The following is an 18,834-nucleotide window of genomic DNA, read 5'->3' as shown; positions in this document are numbered from 1 at the left end:
GGGCCCGCGGCCCAGAGCGTGCGCCCAGCCCTGAGCGAGGTGAGCGGGGAGAGCCCTGGGGGCTGGGGGCGCCCGGAGAGGAGGCCGCCGGCCGGGGTGGGGCTCAGGGTGGTCCGAGCAGCTTCGGGCGGGATCCCGGGGGTTGGGGCGCCCGAGAGCGGTGTCGGGGGGCGGTGCGGGGACCTCCGGGCCTGGCAGATCCCGCAGGACGGGGTCCGAGCGTCCGGGATCGGGGTAACGGAGCTCTTAGTGTCGGGGTTGCAGCGCGCTGCACCGCGAGGGTCGAGCCCCGGCCCGAGGGAGAGCGGACCGGGTGCGGGTGGAGGCCTAGGCCCGGGGGAGCGGGCTATAAGTCTGGAAAGGGGTCCCGAGGAAGGGAGAGTTGCGCTCTCCCAAGAGACTGAAGGGAGATGGAGTTCGGACTTGGGCTGAGGGGACCAGGGTCTTAGGGGTGTGGGGGGCTCCCCCTGCATGGGGAGGCTGGGAGGAAGGTGGGAAGGAGCCTCCAGGCCTGGGGGTAGGGTCCCAAAGGAGCGAGGGCTGCAGGCCGGGAAGCTGGCGGCCAGGTAGAGGAACTGGGGCGGAGGGAGGGGCCAGGGGAGGGGCAGGTGCGAAGCCCCGGTCCCAGCTGGGAGCCCGCGAGCACCGGACGGGGACGCCGAGGTCGGCTGCCGGGGCTAAGACCTCGGATGAAAGGGTTTGGGGTGCTTGTTTCGAGCTGAGGGTGGAAGCCAGCAGGCAGCTGGCGGTCAAGTCCCGGAGCCACAGGGCGGGGGATGGGAGGAGGAGCCGGCCCCAGCTTTCCCAGACTCGGGTCCCCAAGCCGTCCAGGAGGCCAGGGGTGCAGCTGGGGGCCTCTGGACGCTGGGAATGCGGGGTGAGGGGTGACCTCAGACTCCAGGGTCCTTACTGGAGCCGGGCAGAGTTTTAAGGCCCTCGGGATTCTGGTGAAAGGTGAAGTGGTCTCGTGTCCTGATTGTTGGGGTCGCAGACTTTGCAAGTAGCAAGGTGATGGGTGTCGCTGGTATTCAAGGACCTGGAGGTCTGGCTGATGTAGGCTGACCGTGCAGGGGTGAGCCCCACATCGTGGGATCGTGTGGCACTGGGGACTTCCCCGCGAGGAAGTGAGGCCGTGAGGGCTGCAAGTGAACGAGTGAGAGCCCTTCAGTTCGAGGTTGAGAAGCCCCCAGGCTGAGTTGGGGTCCTGGGAGAACCCCTGATTGGATTTGGGAGCCGCAGCTATGACTTGGGGATTTCTCGTTTGGAAGTCTCATGTTGGGGTCCAGGTCCCATGTTGGTTGTTGAACAAGGTGTGTGGTTGGAAGTCCCCGCATGGGAAACTGGGGTCTGGAATCTCAGGTATGGAGTTGGGGGTCGTGTGATGGGGGTGCTCTCCTCAGAGATCACCAATTCCTAGCTCCCGGGATGGTGGCCCCTTGTCTTGCCGGAGGGTTCTGGTCAGGGTGCTGGGTCCCACAGTCCCAGCTCACCGTTTTGACGTTCTGGGGTCTCTAGTCAACAGCGCGGCTCCAGGTTTCTGGGTTCCAGTGTACTGGGATCTGACAACCTGTGCACAAATTCCTGAGTCCCCATTTCACGGCCTGCCTTTGGGTGGGACAGCGGAATGAGAGTTCCAGAATCTAGGTTCTGCATCGTGGCTGTGCCATCCAGTTGGAGCACCAGAGGGAGGTCAGGGCACCGGTCAGAGGCGGAAGTTCTTAGGGCCAGAATTGCCTGTCAGGGTCAAGATAAAAGTCCCAGGGCTGAGGCTTAGGTGGGAGCCTCTGTTCAAAGTCTTGCATAGGTCTGAGGTCAGGGTTCTGAGGCCAGGGCGGAGGGCTAGGGATCCTTGCCTAGCGACACGTTTGGGGGCTTTCTGGGTGCCGTTGATTTTCTAGATGCAGCCCATGTGTCAGGTCCAGGCACGGAGTTAGGTCAGGTTGTAGAGCACACAAAGTCCAAGCGCAATACCCCGGGTCCAGGGTTGCAGATCCTGGCTCAAAGTGGAGGGGCCAGGCCCTCCTTGGAGCTTGTGGTCATGTCTGGGGTCTTGGCTCAGGTTAGGGCTGGAGTTCTGGGTCCTGCAGTTAAGCTGCTGGCTATCGTAAGAGTGTCAGAGTCACCAGCTCAGCCTCAGCGGGCGGGACTCCGGTGGGGTCTGATATGCAGGTTGTGCTCTCAGGCCGGGGCAGGAGAGCGTGTCATTGGAGTTCCACGATATCTGGCAACCTCTCCCCGGGGTTGGGGCCTGGCCCGAGCTAGACAGGGCCCCGTTGGCAATTCTGTGGGGCCCATCCCTGAGGTTCGGAGTGGGCACCTGTATCTCCAGCCAGTGCTGGGGTCATGGCTCAGGACCCAGAAGTGGGACTGGAGAAGGTTCTGGCTTGGAGTTGTTCCGTCCAGCTAGGGTTCAGCGTCCCAACCTGAGATGAGGGGCTTGGGCGGTCCCCTCGGAGATCCCCACCACCGTTTCCCACCCTGCAGGCCCCGCAGGGCGCCCCCCGCCGCTGACAATGAGTCACTGCAGCAGCCGCGCCCTGACACTGCTGAGCAGCGTGTTCGGGGCCTGCGGCCTGCTGCTCGTGGGCATCGCGGTCAGCACGGACTACTGGCTGTACATGGAAGAAGGGACGGTGCTGCCGCAGAACCAGACCACCGAGGTCAAGATGGCGCTGCACGCCGGCCTCTGGCGGGTCTGCTTCTTTGCAGGTGCATGGCGCACGCCTTCCACTGCCCCGGTCCCGCCTTGCCCCCGAGCGCTCAGGCCTCAACCCTAGCCCCTTTCCTTGGGTCCCAGGAATCCAGAAAATGGTCCTGGTCCTCTCCTGGATGTGCAGATTTTTCAGAGCCCCCACGCCTCGCCCTTTATTCTCCGGATCGAGGAGCCCTGGCCCCGTTCCCTCCAGGCCTCTTCCTCTTGAAAGACCCCGCGGTGCTGACCCACAGCCCCTTCCTCGCTTGGGACCAGGGGTCCAGCCCTGCCCTCCCCCTGCCCTCCCCCAGAGCAGCTCCCAAGAAGTCGCAAGCACCCCCTAAGACCGAGCACACCGCGACCCTTGGGTGCATTCACCCCCCACCCTGGGGACTCCCTCTGACCCCCTATGCCCCGCCGCCCCTGTGGAGCTCAGCCTCCATCCTCTCCCCCACCCCTGCCTCTGTCTCTCCCTCCCCACCAGGTCGGGAGAAGGGGCGCTGCGTGGCCTCGGAATACTTCCTCGAACCAGAGATCAACTTGGTGACGGAGAACACGGAGAATATTTTGAGTGAGGGAAGCGGGCGTTGGAGCCCGGGCAAAATGGGGTCCTGGGAGAAAGGCCAGGACGAGGAAGGGGGTGGGGGTGTGCGGAGGGTGGGGCTCCAAGGCGGCACGGTGGGGGCGTGGCCTGGGCGAGGGGCGGCGCCTACAGGACGGACGCCCAGGAAGGGGCGGGGCCGCGGGAGACCCTCACCGCGCCCCCTGTCGCCCTCCAGAGACCGTGCGCACCGCCACGCCCTTCCCCATGGTCAGCCTGTTCCTCGTGTTCACCGCCTTCGTCATCAGCAACATCGGCCACATCCGCCCGCAGAGGACCATCCTGGCCTTCGTGTCCGGCATCTTCTTCATTCTCTCGGGTGAGCCCAGGGGAGGGGCCGAGGGCTGGGCGCTGCGGCCCTGGCAGGGCTGCCCCCTGCGGTCTCCGGCCTCGCTGTGCCCCTTCGTGGGCAGCAGAGCACGCCCTCCGGGCCCGCAGCAGGCCGAGGCTGGGAGGCAGGCGCATGCGCCTCGCCCCCGGAGCCTGTATTTTTAACCATCACTGATATTTTAGTAATTAACAGTTTACAAGGCGCCGTATTTTCTGAGCAACACTCTGTTTTCTTTTCTTTTTCAAACAAAAAAGTCAGAGTTTTGCAGTGAGCGCTCGTGTCCCCGCTGCCTGGTCCGTTGTGAACTTTCTACTGGATTCGCAGTACCCTGTGTCCGGCCCTTTGCCTCTAATCACTCATCAACTCTCTCTTACTTGTTTTTCTTTCCGATGCACGTCAGAGTGCGTTTTAGGCGTCACCGCAAACGCTTTGCCATGCATGGCATTCGCGCGGGCTCAGCATTTCTTCGTAGTTTTTTCTTTATCGTGAGGTGCAGGGCTCTTGCGTGTGTGATCGGTCTCGTCTCAGAACGTCTCTACCTAGGCGCTATTCTTAGCTCTCACCTGATGAAGGGGAGGTTTGAGATCCAGCAGGGAGTTGCCCAAGATACCAGTGTGAGCTTTTGCCAGATGACTGGGGAGTCCGGAGCTCCGGAGAAGCGCTCTCTGCGCCTTCCAGCTCGCAGCTCGGGCCAGCCTCATTCTGTCTGGCACAGGGCCGTGGAGGGCAACACACCCGAACCCACCAACCCAGCCCGGCCAGCTCATTCTGACTCAGTTCTCCAGTTTGGTTCAAATGTGGACACCATGATTTAATTAAACTCAAATCAGGGGGCTGGGCGTTTAGCTCAGCGGCACAGCGCCTGCCTGGCAAGTGCAAGGTCATGAGTTCGATTCTCGGTACTGGAAAAAACCTCAAATCAGGCCCTTGCAATTGAGCTGATAGTTCATAAACACACCCCGCCGTACATCTCACCTCCACCGCGTGCCCCGTAGCCTGCACCCCGGTCCCACTTCCCAGCAGGCTGCGTAAAGAGTCGCGCACTGATCTCCAGTGTCCCCTCCCCCGGTCTCCTCCTGCTCTGCACCCAGCTCTCCCGAGACCAAACCTCCCCCAGCCTGCCTTCAACCCAGCCTGGTGAGACCTTTTCCAGCGAAAGCAGGGTGCAACCTCGGCGCAGGCTTGAATCACGGTGTGTGGAGCCAGACACTGAGCTAAAATAAGACACGTAGGATATGATCCGGGAGTGTCAGAGCAAAAAGGTCTCATCATTTTTCAGATGGAAAATAGTGGCCTAGAGAGAGAGAGAAAGTGGGGCAGGAGTAGGTAGCATGGGGAGTTTTATTCAACCTACCCTAGAGATTAGAAGGAATGCCCCATTGTCTGCAGACACGGAAATGGAAGTGGGCTGGGAGCGGGGACAGCTAGTTAATGGCAGAGCAGGAACCCAAAACACGGGTGTTCTGATTCCAAGTGTGTGCTCACACGCTGCCCCGGGAGCCAGCTAGCCAGCGTCAGGCTGGAGGTCAGACTTCTGACCCAGCACTGGGGGTGAAACTGAGTGTTACTGTTTGATTTCTCCCTGGGTTTACTTCATAGTATATCTGCTCAAACCCAAGGGATCACCCACGTGTCCTCAACTTGCCAGGCACTGTAGCTAGAAAGACCGGCATAAAAGTCTTCCCTAGGGGCTGGGGATTTAGCTCAGCTGCAAAAGCACCTGCCTGGCAAGCGCAAGGTCGTGAGTTCGGTTCCCGGTACCGGAGAAAACCCCCCCCCCAAAAAAAAAAGTCTTCCCTGGTGGAATTGTTGCTCACAATACTTGTGTTGTGGACCCTGAAGTTGGAATGCAAGGTAATTTCTGTGTGCCGCGAGATACCCTTGATTGACCCCCGCCAGTTGTAAAGAATGCAAAATCCACACTTAGGTTACAAACCGTACAAAACTACGTGGCGGGCCAGATGGTAGCTAACTGGCCAACACTGAGCTTCTTCATGGATATAAAGTACCTAGGCTGTGCGTGTGCGGTATGAATAAATGATTCAGTAAGCGGTAGTGGTAACTACAACTTTATGGGGTGGCAGGGGCCAGGCAGTTCTGAGTTCTAGAAATTAAGTTTTTTATTCTTGACCCTGTCATGTGGGCACCAGTTTTTGTTTTGGTTTTTGTTTTTGTGTTTCGGGAGGTAGCATTCATGTCTCCGTCTTGACATGGAAGCAGCGGAAGCTCCTGGAGGTTAAATTTCCTGGCAGTGGAAGCAGTATTCCAACCCAGGGTGCCTCACCAGGGCACTGTCTTGCCTTGCTAACGTTAGAAATCGTAGACATGAAGGAAGTTAAAAGAAAAGCACAAGGGGGAACATCACACCGGCACCTTAGATCTCAGAGCACAGTGATCAGGCTCAGTCACCCCAACTTCCCCTGAGGGTGCCAGGCCTTGGAGAAGGAGATGAGGGTGGCCTGAGATTGGCAAACACAAGCCAGGTCCTTGCGATGGAATTGGCATGGAGCTGCCGTGTAGCTCCGGGCAGCGTGAGAGTCACGCTGGGTGTAAACCTCGCCCCGCAGCCTGCTCTGGGGACGGGCTTGGGAGAGAGACCGGAAGCAGACGGCAGAGGAGGGGGCTCTGCAGGGTGCGGGCAGTGCCAGGCTGGAGCTGTGGGCGTAGAGCTGGGCAGCTGTGAGAGAGCTGGGTATTGATAAGCGGTCAATAGAGCCCATGACTGGTTGCTTGTGCTTGGGCAGCAGGGACAAAGCCAGAGGGCATTGATTTTCCTTTTCCAGGCCGTGAGAGCGATGCCTGCGCATGCCCCGTCTGTACCTCACCCCCGAACGTGACGCGCGTCTCGGTCACCCACCCTGGTGCCCGGCCCTGTGCTTGGCGCCGGCGGCTGAGTCCTAAGCAAAGCCAGGTGCAGCCTGTCTCCGTGTAGCCCCCTTTGGCGAGTCCCCGCTGCGCTCGGGATGCGTCCCGCGTCCTCGCCCAGCCCACAAGGTCCTCAGGACTTGGCTGCCGCTCAGCTCGCTGACCTCATCGCCTGACCCACTGGCACTCCGCATGGGGAATGCGGATGCGGCCCTGCCTTGGGATGGGCATGCTTGCTTCTCCCCGCCGGGGCTCTTCCCCAGCTCCTCCCAGGGCTCTGGCCGGCTCCTCCTCCGAGCTGCCTTTTCTGACAATTCCTAGTGCTGACCTGCGCTCCCCTCCCTAGCGGGTGCGATGGTACATAGTCCGTACCGCTGTTCTTATGACCTGTTTCCAGTCTCCTTGTACCAGAGGTGAACTCTGAAAGGGCAGGGATCTTTTCGAACGTGTGCTGCTCTCTGTCCGCAGGGCGTGGCGGACCTGCCTGGTGTGAGGCGTTGCGTGTAGAGTGGCTCTGGGTGAGGGTCGGGTGTTAACCCGACACAGCAGGGTGGCATGGGGCATGATCAGGGAGTGCTCTCCGGAGGAGGTGTGTGGAAGCTGATGCTGAAAGCGGGGAGGGTCCCAAGTACAAAAGGGAAAGTGCTAAGTATGGAAGGAATTCACAGCGCTGTAAGGGAGGGCCGGGACGGCGCGGCTGTCCATGGTCCTGAAACCGTATTGTGCGCAGGCCCAGTGGGTCGGGTCTGTTTGGCGTGGAACGTAGGTGATTTTTGCCTACTGCTAGCTAAGGAAAGTGGAGCGGATGCAATTGAGGAGGTGGAGACAGAGAGTAGAAGAGTTGGGTTGCAGAGGGAGAGGAACGAAAAGATGAAAGGAAGGTTAGTTTTGCAAAATCAGACACTTAAAGTGGCCAGAGAGGAAAAACAAGGGTAAAAACGAGTTACTACATTCTAGAAGGCTGAGGCAGGAGGATCCCAAGTTGAAACCCAGCCTGGGCAGCTTAGTGAGACCCTACCTCAAAATAGTAATAATAAAGGATTAGGGGGTGTAGCTCAGTGTGAAGTCCCTGGGTTCAGTATTTCCCCCAAAAAAGTTTATTCCTCGTTGTTGGAAATGTTTGTTCCTTCCTTCTGCTCCTGGCTCCCTCTTGGAGAATTTATTGTTTAGAACTGCGATGTGGAGTGTGGGTCCCCTGTCCCCTGTCTAGGTTGAAAGGGGACCTGAGGGTGAGGGCCTGGTGTCAGGCTGGAGCAGGGGTGCCTTCTCCCGTGGGAAGTAGGGAGCTATGGAAGAATATGGAGCACAAAGGAATAGCCTCTTCTGGGCTTGGGGAGGAACCACATCTGATGTGAGAAGATGAGGATCTGGAGCAGTGATACACATGTAGAGAATGAGGCCTGAACTGGGGTGGAGGACTTCAGGATGCAAAGAGTATTTTTTTGTTTTTGTTGTTTTTCTGAGACAGGGTCTCTCTGTCCTTGAAGCCAGTATAGTCCAGGCTGGCCTCAAACTTGCTTCAACCCCCCTCCCTCAGCCTCCAGAGTGCTGGGATCACAGGTGTGCCACACCATACCTGGCTTGCAAAAAGTGGTTTGTTTGTTTGTACCGGGAATCAAACTCAGGACCTTGCATTTGCCAGGCAGGTGCTTATGCCGCTGAGCTAAATCGGCAGCTCCTAAACTGGTTTTAACTTAGGAAGGATTCAGGAAGTGAAGTGGACCCACTAGTCAGGAAGCTGAGGCAGGAGGGTTGTGAGCAGAGACCAGCTTGGGCAACAAGGCAAGGCCCTCTCTCAGAAAAAGAAAAAAAGCAAAGGAAGCAGAGTGGACATGATGAGGGGACACCCGGATGGATGGCAGAGAGCTGAGGTGACCCTAGCCTGACCTAGGCACCTGGGTGAGTGCGATCTCTGGGCTTCCTTCTGTGACCCTGGTCACCTGGCACGACCTGTCCCAGGTCCCTGTCCCCTGTGAGACACTCCATGGACTCCCCTGTACCAAAATTAGGGAATATGCCAGGCACAGTGGTGCTGTCATCCTAGCGCTCAGGAGCTGAGGCCAGAGGATCACGAGTTCAAGTCCAGTCTGGGCAATTTAGCAATTTTTTTTTTTTTTTTTTGCAATTTGGCAATTTTTTAAGACTCTGTCTCAAAACTAAAAATAAATTGAAAAAAAGAATCTGGGATGCAGCTTAGTGCGGAGGCCCTGAGTTCATTCTCTAGCTGTGAAAGAAGAAAGGGATACTGGAATCGGGAGCGGTGTTCAGCCCGGAGCAAGGGATGGTTCGTTCACAGACGGGATGGAGGAATGGGATTTGGTGTGGGTTAAACAGGTGAGACCCAAGAATGAGCCTTTTCATTTTGTTTTTTTTTTTTTTTTTCTTTGTCTTTTTGAGACAGGGTCTTGCTCTGCAGTTCAGGCTGGCCTTGAGCTCACTTTGTAGCCCAGGCTGGTCTTGAACTCCGAATGATCCTCCTGCCTCAGCCTCCCGAGTGCTGGGATTACAGGCGTTTTCCACCATGCCCAGCTTGAGCCTTTTCAGCAGGTCCGTTCATGCAAGTACTCACGGTTCGGCCAGGCCCATTCTGTGCTGCAGGCTGTGTCAGAGGGGATCCCGGCCCTGTGGGTTCCCAAGGTCCTGGTGGGGTGGAGGGGACAGTACAGGGTGAGGAACAGCGAATGTGCTGCTGGCTGGGGAAGCACTTTAGAGAAAGAAGGAGCGAGTGACAGGGCGCTGTGATTATACCCCACCCCTCTGCACTGCACCCCAACTTCTATATCTATCTATTTATTTATTTTTGCCTTTTTGAGACAGGGTCTCGCTGTGCAGTTCAGGTTGACTTGAGCTCACTTGGTAGCCCAGGCTGGTCTCTTAACTCACAAAGATCCCCCTGCCTCAGCCTCCCAAGCACTGGGATTACCGGCGTGAGCCCCACCCTTTCTCTCTCACACACACACCCCTGTGGGTTTTTTGGTGTTTTTTTTTTTTTGGAGACAGTGTCTTGCCATGTGGCCCAGGCTGGTCTTGAACTCACAGAGATCCTCCTGCCTCAGCCTCCTATATGCTGGGACTACAGGTGTGTGCCACCACACCCAGCCTTTACACATACCTTGTGAATCGCTTCTGTCCTCCTCTTCTGCTTTTTTTTCTTACACACACCGTACACACTTTTCTTTGAGGTGGGGGTCATTGTCCTTTGAAAGTAAGTTGCAGGCATCATTGTAGTTTATTTCTTTTAAAAAAAACATTAGTGTGGCTGGCTGTAGTGGCACAAACCTGTAATGCTAGCACTTGGGAGGACCACTCTGAGTTCAAGGCCAACCTGAACTACATAAGGAGACCCTGTCTCAAAAAATTATAATAAAAAAACCCCAAAGTGTTAGTGTGAATCTTTTAAGGATACGGACATTCACATGCATGACAGTTACCACGCCTAGAAAGGTGACAGTAATTCTACAATATAATTTCCTCCACTTCACACTGTCCCAGTTACCTCTAGAGATACAAGAGTGTCTTTCTTAGGTCTGGGGGTGTAGGCCAGTGGTAAAGCACTTTTCTAGCACCTGTAAGGCTCTGGGTTTTGGTCTTCAGCAGAAAGAAAGAGCAAGAGAGAGAGGGAGAGGGGGAGAGGAAGGAGGAGGAAGAGAAGGAGAAAAACAGAGAAATAAAGAAAGAGAGAGAGAGGAAGGCAGGCAGGCAGGCAGGGCAGGAAGGAAACAAAGAAAGGAAGGAAATGAAGGCAAAGGAAGTCTTCAGTTCACCCCAGAAGCGGGCTTGAGTCAGGCTCACTCGAGCCATTTATTCCCGAGTCTGTTCTAGTCGAGACAACTTCTGCCACTCTATGTGTATTTTTTTACAACCTTGACTTTTTAAAATGCATTTCACCCTGAAAATACAGAAGGAAGAGTGTAGGGAATCCCGTGCACCCTTCCCTCGGTTCCAGCCATCCCCAGCATATGGCGGCTCTTTATTTAGTCACACACCCATGTCCCCTTCCTGTACTTCGCTACCTTATTTTAGAGTCGGCCCCAGACAGCCACTCATTTTGTCCACAAATATTTCAGTAGCTCTCTGAGGGAGAGCTACTCCTTTATTTACTACAGCCATCTCGCCGCTATCAGGCGTGGGAAAATCAGGGTAATTACTTCGCATTGCCTAATACCCGCCTGGTGTTCTGTCTGCCCGCACCACTCATAAATGCCTTTTTACGCTCAGTTTGTTGCAAATCAGGACCCAAATTTCACATGCGCGTCGGAGTGATGGATCTCAGAAGCCTCCTTCAGCCTCAGACAGGCCCTGTGTGGGTCCTAATTGATTTGTTGGGGAAATGCGGCCATTGTGGTGTGGGATGCAGTGCCCTGAAGCTTCTCCAGCACGCTTTCCACAGCGGGGTTTCCACACCCCTTCTCTGGATTTTGTTGAACACCAGGGTCCAGGCACAGCCGGGTCCGGGCTCTTCCTCTCCCCTGGGCTTTGTGGGTAGGTGGTGCGGTCCCTGGCCCGCGTGACACCAGGGCTCGGGGCCTGGCTCTGTCCTCTGTCTCGGTGAGCGCAAGCCGGTCACTGGCTGGGGTCTTCAGCTTGACTGGTGCTGGTCGCTGGGGACCGCAGGACTGGGGAGCCATGCAAACCCCTCCCGGATGGTTTGATTGCTTCCTCCCATAACTTACTGCTCTTCCCAGGTTTCCTGTAACCAGAAGTAATGTCTAGTTTGATGACATTTAGGTGAAATGTAATGGGCAGGAAAAGCCAGAGGCACCGCTGTGATTTTCCTATTGAGATACCACAGGCAAGCTGGGCGCGGCTGTAATCCCAGCAGTAGGGAGGCTGAGGCAGGAGGATCGTTGCGAGTTCGAGACCAGCCTGGGCTACAAAGTGAGCTCAAGCCCAGCCTGACCTGCATAGCAAGACCTGTCTCAAAAAAAGACACACACACAAAAAAAAAAAAAATAAGAAAGAAAGCAGACATGGGAGGCACCTTGGTTTCAGGGGGCCCCCAGTGGTGGGAGCTGCGTGCTCGGTTTCAGGAGGGCCCCGGAAGAAGGCGGACAGGCGGGCGTGAGAGACGCACGATGCTTAGCTCCTCCTAGAAGGGTGCGGAGGAGAGGTTAAGACCCGGGTGGCCTGCAGGCCGTCTCTCGTTCTGTTCCAAGTGTCACCCCGATTCAAAGGAGAACGTTCTGACCTGTCTATCAGAGATGGTGGAGACAGGAGAGGGGTCGGGGCTGAGGGGACGGCAGAGGAGACAGACAGCTGCAGAGGGAAGGGGCAGTATCGCTGCTGCCCAGGGCCTGGGGCAGCCAGGAAGTCAGGCGGGGAGGAGGAGGATGGTAGAGGCCGGCGACAGGATGGATGCGGCGGGTTATCTTATTAGCAAAGCCTTTCAGCGTGAACACAGCTGCACCGCTTGCTCCTTTAAGGAGAAACAGATCTGAGAATGTAAGACAGGAGACTAAAGAGATAGAGTAAGAACCTCAAAGCAAGACCCCATATTGTATCCCAAACTGGAGAAAATGACTGCCAAAGACAGCACTGGGAGAACTGGTGCATTTTAAGTTTGGGCTGTGATTTAGGTGCAGGGTTGCACTACTAAGCCTCCTGAAAGTGATTTATTTTTATGTTTTTTTTTTTTTTTTTTTTTTTTTTTTTTTTTTTTTTTTTTTTTTTTTTTTGGTTTTTCTCTGGTACCGGGAACTGAACTCACGACCTTGCGCCTGCCAGGCAGGCGCTTTGCCGCTGAGCTAAATCCCCAGCCCCACTGAAAGTGATTTCTGTACTGTGGTTCAACAACAAAGTGGCTTGGACATTCTCTGAGCTGATTGGAGGAAGTGTTTGCAAATGACATGCAGGTGCGCGCGCGTGTGTGTGTGTGTGTGTGTGTGTGTGTTTGTGCACACACATGCAAATGTATTCTATATGTACACAGCATGTCTGTATACATATGTTTAAGAATATATGTCTAGAGATGGTATCTCAGGCTGGCCTCGAACTTTCGGCAGTCCTTCTGCCTCAGCCTCCCAAGTGCTGAAGCTACAGGCATGTGCCACCATGCCCTTGCCCTGTTCTTTGTACCTCCTTCACCTCCGAATGAGAAACGCCAGCTCCCTAAGGCAGCAGGAGCTTTAATAGCTTACTCAGTCTTTTTTGGGGGGCTACTAGGAATCAAACTCAGGACCTTGCACTTGCCAGGCAGGCGCTTGTGCCACTGAGCTATATCCCTGGCCCCTTGCTCAGTCTTATGAAATAATCTCAGACCTGCTGCCCTTAGACCACTCCCAACAAAAGCCTGCTAAGTGAACTTCAAGATTTCTTTGCAGATCTTCCAGCTGAGCTACATAATCCAAAAACTGTGTTCAAAGTTATTGGGATCATGTCCCTCCCTGTGATCATATTTGGTATAAAATTAGAATCATTCATTTCTGTTTATATTTTATTTTTTGAGACAGGGTCTCACTATGTAGTCCAGACTGGCTTAGCACTCACAACCATCCTCCTGCCTCAGCCTCCTGAGAGCTGGGATTACAGGCCCACACCACCACATTCATCTGTATTCTTAGCTTCCCTCCATCTTGTTTAGTCTGTATAAAAATACATACTCCCATCTCGTCCTTGTTCGCACCTACCTCCTGACGACAACCGGCCACATTTGTTTCTTTTCTTTTCTATGCCTCTCTGCGAAAGGAAGCAGATGTGCCTGTGTATTTTTATACACCATTTTTCCTGCTGAAAAAGCAGCACACAGACCCTGGCGTGGTGGCACACACCTGCCATCCCACCAGTTGGGAGGCTGAGTCAGGAGGATCCCTGTAAGTTGAGGCCAGCCTGGGCTACAAGAAAGAAACTCTGTCTCAAAAACAAGATGGCGCACTGTGTGCTCCTTTGCACATTACTCTCTGGTTGTGCGGTGATGTCTGGAGTGATCACCCAGCCTCTCATTCTGCAGTGCTCAGATGCATGCCAGATCCCTGTCCTCACTCTGCGAGGGCATCAGCCCCTGCAGCCTGTCACTCCCTGGTGACACCAGAGTAACCTTGCATGTGCAGGGGAGTCCCACATGTGGGCTGCAGGAGATGGGATGGAGCCATTGTGGTTCTGTGAGGTGCCAGCACCCGCTCTGTGGGACCTGTCCTCCTGCGTCCTGCTTGTGGTACAGGGTGATGCTCTGGACCCCCAGACCCTTTGATCACTGTGGAATGGCTTCTCCACAGAATTCCCCTCAGCATTGCGTTTAGCTTGACTGAGGGAGCTTTGTCTAGTTTAACTTTGTTTTAATTGATTAACTGAGTCTTTCATTTTTGAGCCAGCATCTCCCCATGTAGCCCAGGCTGGCCTGGGACTGGAGGCGATCCTCCTGCCTCAGCCTCCCAGGTGCTGGGATTACAGGCATGCACCACCGTGCCAGGCTGTTTTGTTTTTTAAGCAGGGAGACCCTAGGAGGTCTGTGTTAGGAGACAAGGATGGAGCAGTCTGAAGGAAGGGAAGAGACAGACCCGGGGCACGGGGGGAAGGCATTCGGGTAGGACAGCCTCAGGCGGAAGTGTGTCCAGGCATTCGAGGTGGAGCAGGCAGTCAGGAGCCGGAGCAGTGGAAGGCAGCAAGCGCCTGGTGAGGCTGGCAGGACCCGGTGGGCTCGGAGGTCCACAGAGTTTCTCTCCCAGGAGCCAGGTCACGAGCCTTCGTGCCTCGAGTGTCCGCCCAGTCCCCGTTGCGGGGCTCAGCTCTCCCCAGGCAGTAGAAAGCCGTCCCAGGCTATAGGTGAGCAAACGGTGTGGCCGTGTGCCCACGGCCTTTTATTATGGCATTTTATTAGCAGGTACAGAAATTTGAAGTTCGGATACTTTTGTTTTTGAGAAAAGGTCTCAGTACAATAGTTCAGGCTGGCTTTGAACTCACTGTGTAGCAAATGGCGATCCTCCTGCCTCAGCCTTCCGAGTGCTGGGATGATAGGCATGTGCCACCACGCCCAGCAAACTTCACATACTTTTAAAATGTGTAATTCGCATATGGTACAGTTCACAGAACTGAGCGGTTTTCAGTAGCTTCACGAGGCTGTGCATACTTCCCCTGAGCTAATTTCACTATCACTCCCCCATCAAAGAAACCGCTCATTCTTTTAACATCCAGCCGACCCATGTCCATCCTCCTGCGGGCCTCCACCCACCTATTCCTGTCTGCATGCATGCGATTATTCCGGTCCCCTCACTGTGGCAGGGTCACATCGTCTGTGCTCCTTTGTGTTTTTGTGCACAGAGCACAGTAGTTTAGATCCATCCCTGTGTAGTGTAAATCAGTCTTCACTCCTTTTGCTGGCTGTGTAATACTCCTCGTTGGTATACTGTGTTTCTTTTATCCATCCACTGGCAGACCTCTGGGTTGTTTATACTTTTTGGCTGTTATGAGCAGGGCTGCTACAAACAATTCACGTACACACTGTTGTGTAAACACTTGCTGTCAAGTCTCTTGGGTGTGCACCTAGGTGTGGAACTGCTGGGTCCTATGGTAATTCTATCTTTTCTGTTTTTGTTTGTCTGTTTGTTTTGTTTTTTTTTTTCCGGTACCAGGAATCGAGCTCACAACCTTGCACTTGCCAGGCAGGTGCTGTACACTGAGCTAAATCCCCAGCCCGCTATCTTTTCTGTTTTGAAGAACTGCTAAGTGAGATTCATAGACTTCCTACAGGCTGCAAAACATTACGCTTCCTTTGACTTATTTTCCAACCCTTTAGTGATTAAAAGCCAGCCCTCGCTGGGGAGCTAGACAGAGACAGAAAGTGTGCTGGGATGGATGTTGATCCTCCTGGCGGACAGCGGAAGGGATTCGGGTGTGTCCTGGGTGTGCTGGGCACACGGTGCTCCTCCGTGGGGTTCCGGGGCCAATAAACCTCAGTTTGAGCAGGTTAGGGCTGGCCACGCCACTCTCCCAGGTTGCCCTGGGCACGGCTGATGCTGGAAGCCAAGTCCACCTTGCGAAAGTGATGTTTGCCTTCCGAAAATCCTCCATCAGACCCCTCCTCCCACCCTCTCCCTGTGGGTCTCCTCAGCCCCACGAGGAGAGCGTGAGTCTCCTTCCGGAGCTGGGGTGCCTTTCGAGTGCTACAGAGCAGCAGCCAGCCCAGAGCAGGGCGCGGAGAGCGGCCATCCTTAGGATGCCGCTGAGATCAGTACCCACGAGGCCCCATGTAGGCTTCACCGTCCTCCTCTAGAATGTCCCAACTCCGGGCCTCCTGCCAGCACCAGCCAGCTCCAAAGGCCCGGCTCACACCCTGGCCTGTCTAGGCCCCTCCTCCGCCCTGAATCTTCCCTGGCTCCCTGGGGCCCTTCCCATGGACGCCTGGCTCCTCGGGGTGGCTCCGAGCTCCTCCCGCCAGCCGTGTTTCTGTGACTGCTGCCACGTTACAGCCGCATGGACGGACCGGCTCTGTCCGGGAGCAAGGTGGCGGGAGGGCAGTGGGCTAGGCCTGGGCTCTCCTTCTAATGCCCAGGGGCACCCCTCTGTCCCCCCTCTATTCCTCCAGGCCTCTCCTTGGTGGTGGGCTTGGTTCTTTACATCTCCAGCATCAATGACGAGGTCATGAACAGGCCCAGCAGCTCGGAGCAGTACTTTCATTATCGCTACGGGTGGTCTTTTGCCTTCGCTGCCTCCTCCTTCCTGCTGAAAGAGGTGACGTCCTGGGCCCGGCCTGGAGGCGGAAGGGCAGGGGAGGAGGTGGGGCCGGGAGCTGCACCGCCCGGGCTCCTGGAGGAGGGGGGCTGGGCACCCTGATCGCCGGCCCGGGGTGACCGGGGACCTTGCCTTTGCCCTGCGCCCTAGGGGGCCGGCGTGATGTCGGTGTACCTGTTCACCAAGCGCTACGCCGAGGAGGAGATGTACCGCCCGCACCCGGCCTTCTACCGCCCCCGGCTCAGCGACTGCTCCGACTACTCGGGCCAGTTCCTGCAGCCCGAGGCCTGGCGCCGAGGCCGCAGCCCCTCGGACATCTCCAGCGACGTGTCCATCCAGATGACGCAGAACTACCCCCCGGCCATCAAGTACCCGGACCACCTGCACATCTCCACCTCGCCCTGCTGAGGCCGGCGCGGAGTCCCGCCCCGCGGCCCCTCGCCCTGCCACTCCTCCCGGGCCCTCCGCGGGTGCCTCGGCTCTGCGGTCCCTCGCTCCCAGGAGAAGGGCGCCTGGCGGCCCCATCACCGCAGGCCACGCCCTCATGAATAGCTCCGCCCTTCGAGGACGCCCGACCGCCACCGCAGGCCACGCCCACCACTCGAATTCAGCAGCTCCTCTCGAGGGCGCCGTCGGCTCATCAATGCAGACCACGCCCACCTCCCCCCTTATCCAATAGCTCCTCCCCTTTATAGGGTGGGACACTGCCCACTGCTAGACCACGCCCGCGGCCCCTCATTTCAATAGCTCCTCCTCTTTAGAGGGTGCTGCCCTGCCGCGTCACTAGACCACGCCCACCACCCCTCCTTTTAATAGCTCCTCCCTTTACAGGGAGCCAAGCAGGCCCGTTGCTAGGCCACGCCCACCGTCCCTTATTTGAATGGCTCCTCCCCTCTAGAGGGTGCTGCACCGCCTCATCACTCTGCCTCATTTCAGTAGCCCCACCCCTTTCCAATCTCTCCTCCTCATTGGTCCCTTCCATTTGCCCCATCCCGCCCCTTTCCCCGGCCCCTCCCCTCCCCAGGAGGAATCTGCTCCTCCTGGCCAGCAGCCCCCCAACCTCCGGCTCACCCGCGGGGCGCCGGGCTGGAGAGTGCGGTCGGCAGCCACCAGGAATGCCGCTCGCCTTCTCCTCCCCTCCGCCCCGCCCCTCTCCCGTGGCACCGCGCCGCCTGGCCTGGGGTGCTGCGGTGCTGGGGTAATGGGGTGCAGGCCTGGGAGAGGCTGGGCTGCGCCCCCTCGCTCCCCTGGGACACCCCGACCTTCCCCACCCCCACTCCTCCGCCCACGCTCCCTTCTCCCTGCACCCGCCGGTCCACAGCCCTGGAGCGTCCAGCCAGCGCCCCGAGCGCCCCAAGCGCGAGGCTGGGTCCCGGGGTGCCGTGCCCGCCCGTCCCCCCTCGAGGCCCCGTCGAGGGAGGGAGGGGCAGTAGCGGGGGTCCACGCCCCCTCGCCTGGTCTTCCACTTCTGGCTCAGCTTCTCCTCCATCTCAGACCCCCACTCTGGCCTCTGTCAAGGCCCACGCTCCCCTTTGGACAGGTGGGGGGAGGGAGAGGTCCCCAGACCATCGCCCCCCGCGTCCAGGGCGGGCGAGTAGCACAGCGTCGTACACGGAAGCAGAGGGGCCCCGGGGTGGGGGGAGGGCGGGGGCCGGGGCTTTTAGTCTGCATCTGGGGGGCAGCAGTTAACCCGTCTCGCGCAGCGATTTTTAACGAGGCTGGGGGGAGGGGCGGGGGGCGGGGGGCCTGGCTCTGTTATTTACCGTGTATCATATGTAAATACTGACAGAAACTTCAATAAACTTTATTTCAAACACGTGTCCGCCTGGCCGGAGGGCGGGACGGGGTACAGGGGTGTAACTCCAGGTACCCCCACCCGGGTGGGGCGACGGCCAGCGTTGCGGAAGAAAGCGATTTCGCGGCTCTTTATAATTCAGCGTGAAGTGTGAGATTAGCACACGGACAGGGTCGGCAAGAATGAGCTCTCGGGATCACTGTGACCGCTCAGGCACCGCGTCACTGGTCTCTCCCCGAGTGGAACTTCTTTCTGCATTTGTTGGTATAGACGTGTGGTGCAATTCCCTGCGTCTGGGGGAGCTGGGAGCTGGAATACCCACCTTGATCACTGCACCCCTCCCCTGCTGTCTGTGCCACACCGTGCACAGGGGCAGAGCGGCACAAGGCCCATCGGGGTCACACGCAGAACCCACAGCCTCAGCTACCGGGAAGCCTGGCTCCAGACGCGAGCTCCGGGCGCGGGGAGCAGCAGGTCTTCCTCCTGCTCCACGCCGTCGCCTGTGGAGGAACAACTGCTGCCATTTGCTGCACAATTACCCGCGCCAGACGGTTTCCTTCTGAACAGGATCCCCCGGACACCACAGGGCCTGCGCGGAAGGAGCACTCTTTCTGCGGGGAGCGTGGGTCAGAAAGAGGCGCTGGGGCCTGGGACCTCACCCTGGGGATCCACAGCAGCCCAGATGTTTGATGAGGCTCTTCATGGAAATCCTTCTGGGTTTTTTGTTTTGTTTTGTTTTGTTTTTGTCTTTTCAAGACAGCGTCTCCCTATGCAGTTCAGGCTGGCCTTGAGCTCACTTTGTAGCCCAGGCTGGTCTCGAACTCACAACGACCCTCCTGCCTCAGCCTCCTGAGTGCTGGGATTACAGGTATGCGCTACCACGCCCA

The 18,834-nt window shown here is 57.0% G+C and overlaps 1 protein-coding gene across 1 annotated transcript; it reads left to right on the top strand.

Annotated features, from left to right (window-relative positions):
* Cacng7 (calcium channel, voltage-dependent, gamma subunit 7) lies at positions 1 to 17,968 on the top strand. The gene is made up of 6 exons (XM_005414870.2): positions 1 to 39; positions 2,485 to 2,709; positions 3,177 to 3,263; positions 3,472 to 3,612; positions 16,007 to 16,152; positions 16,303 to 17,968. Exons 2-6 carry the CDS (start codon positions 2,514 to 2,516, stop codon positions 16,558 to 16,560), a joined length of 828 nt encoding a protein of 275 aa, XP_005414927.1. The 5' UTR covers positions 1 to 39; positions 2,485 to 2,513; the 3' UTR covers positions 16,561 to 17,968.
* Positions 17,969 to 18,834: the final 866 nt, after the last annotated feature.

This window comes from Chinchilla lanigera, unplaced genomic scaffold (assembly GCF_000276665.1).
Source record: "Chinchilla lanigera isolate Chin_1 unplaced genomic scaffold, ChiLan1.0 scaffold00203, whole genome shotgun sequence".
Taxonomy (NCBI): Eukaryota; Metazoa; Chordata; class Mammalia; order Rodentia; family Chinchillidae; genus Chinchilla; species Chinchilla lanigera.
Note: the sequence above shows the minus strand (reverse complement) of the source record. Positions and strands in the feature narration are given on the sequence as shown.

What these genes read in the sequence shown, in the direction of transcription:
- Cacng7 (XM_005414870.2), top strand. Translation starts at nt 2,514, where the DNA reads ATGAGTCACTGCAGCAGCCGCGCCCTGACACTGCTGAGCAGCGTGTTC. An exon ending in GCGGGTCTGCTTCTTTGCAG is followed by an intron (nt 2,710 to 3,176) that starts GTGCATGGCGCA and finishes CCTCCCCACCAG; the next exon opens with GTCGGGAGAAGGGGCGCTGC. An exon ending in GAACACGGAGAATATTTTGA is followed by an intron (nt 3,264 to 3,471) that starts GTGAGGGAAGCG and finishes GTCGCCCTCCAG; the next exon opens with AGACCGTGCGCACCGCCACG.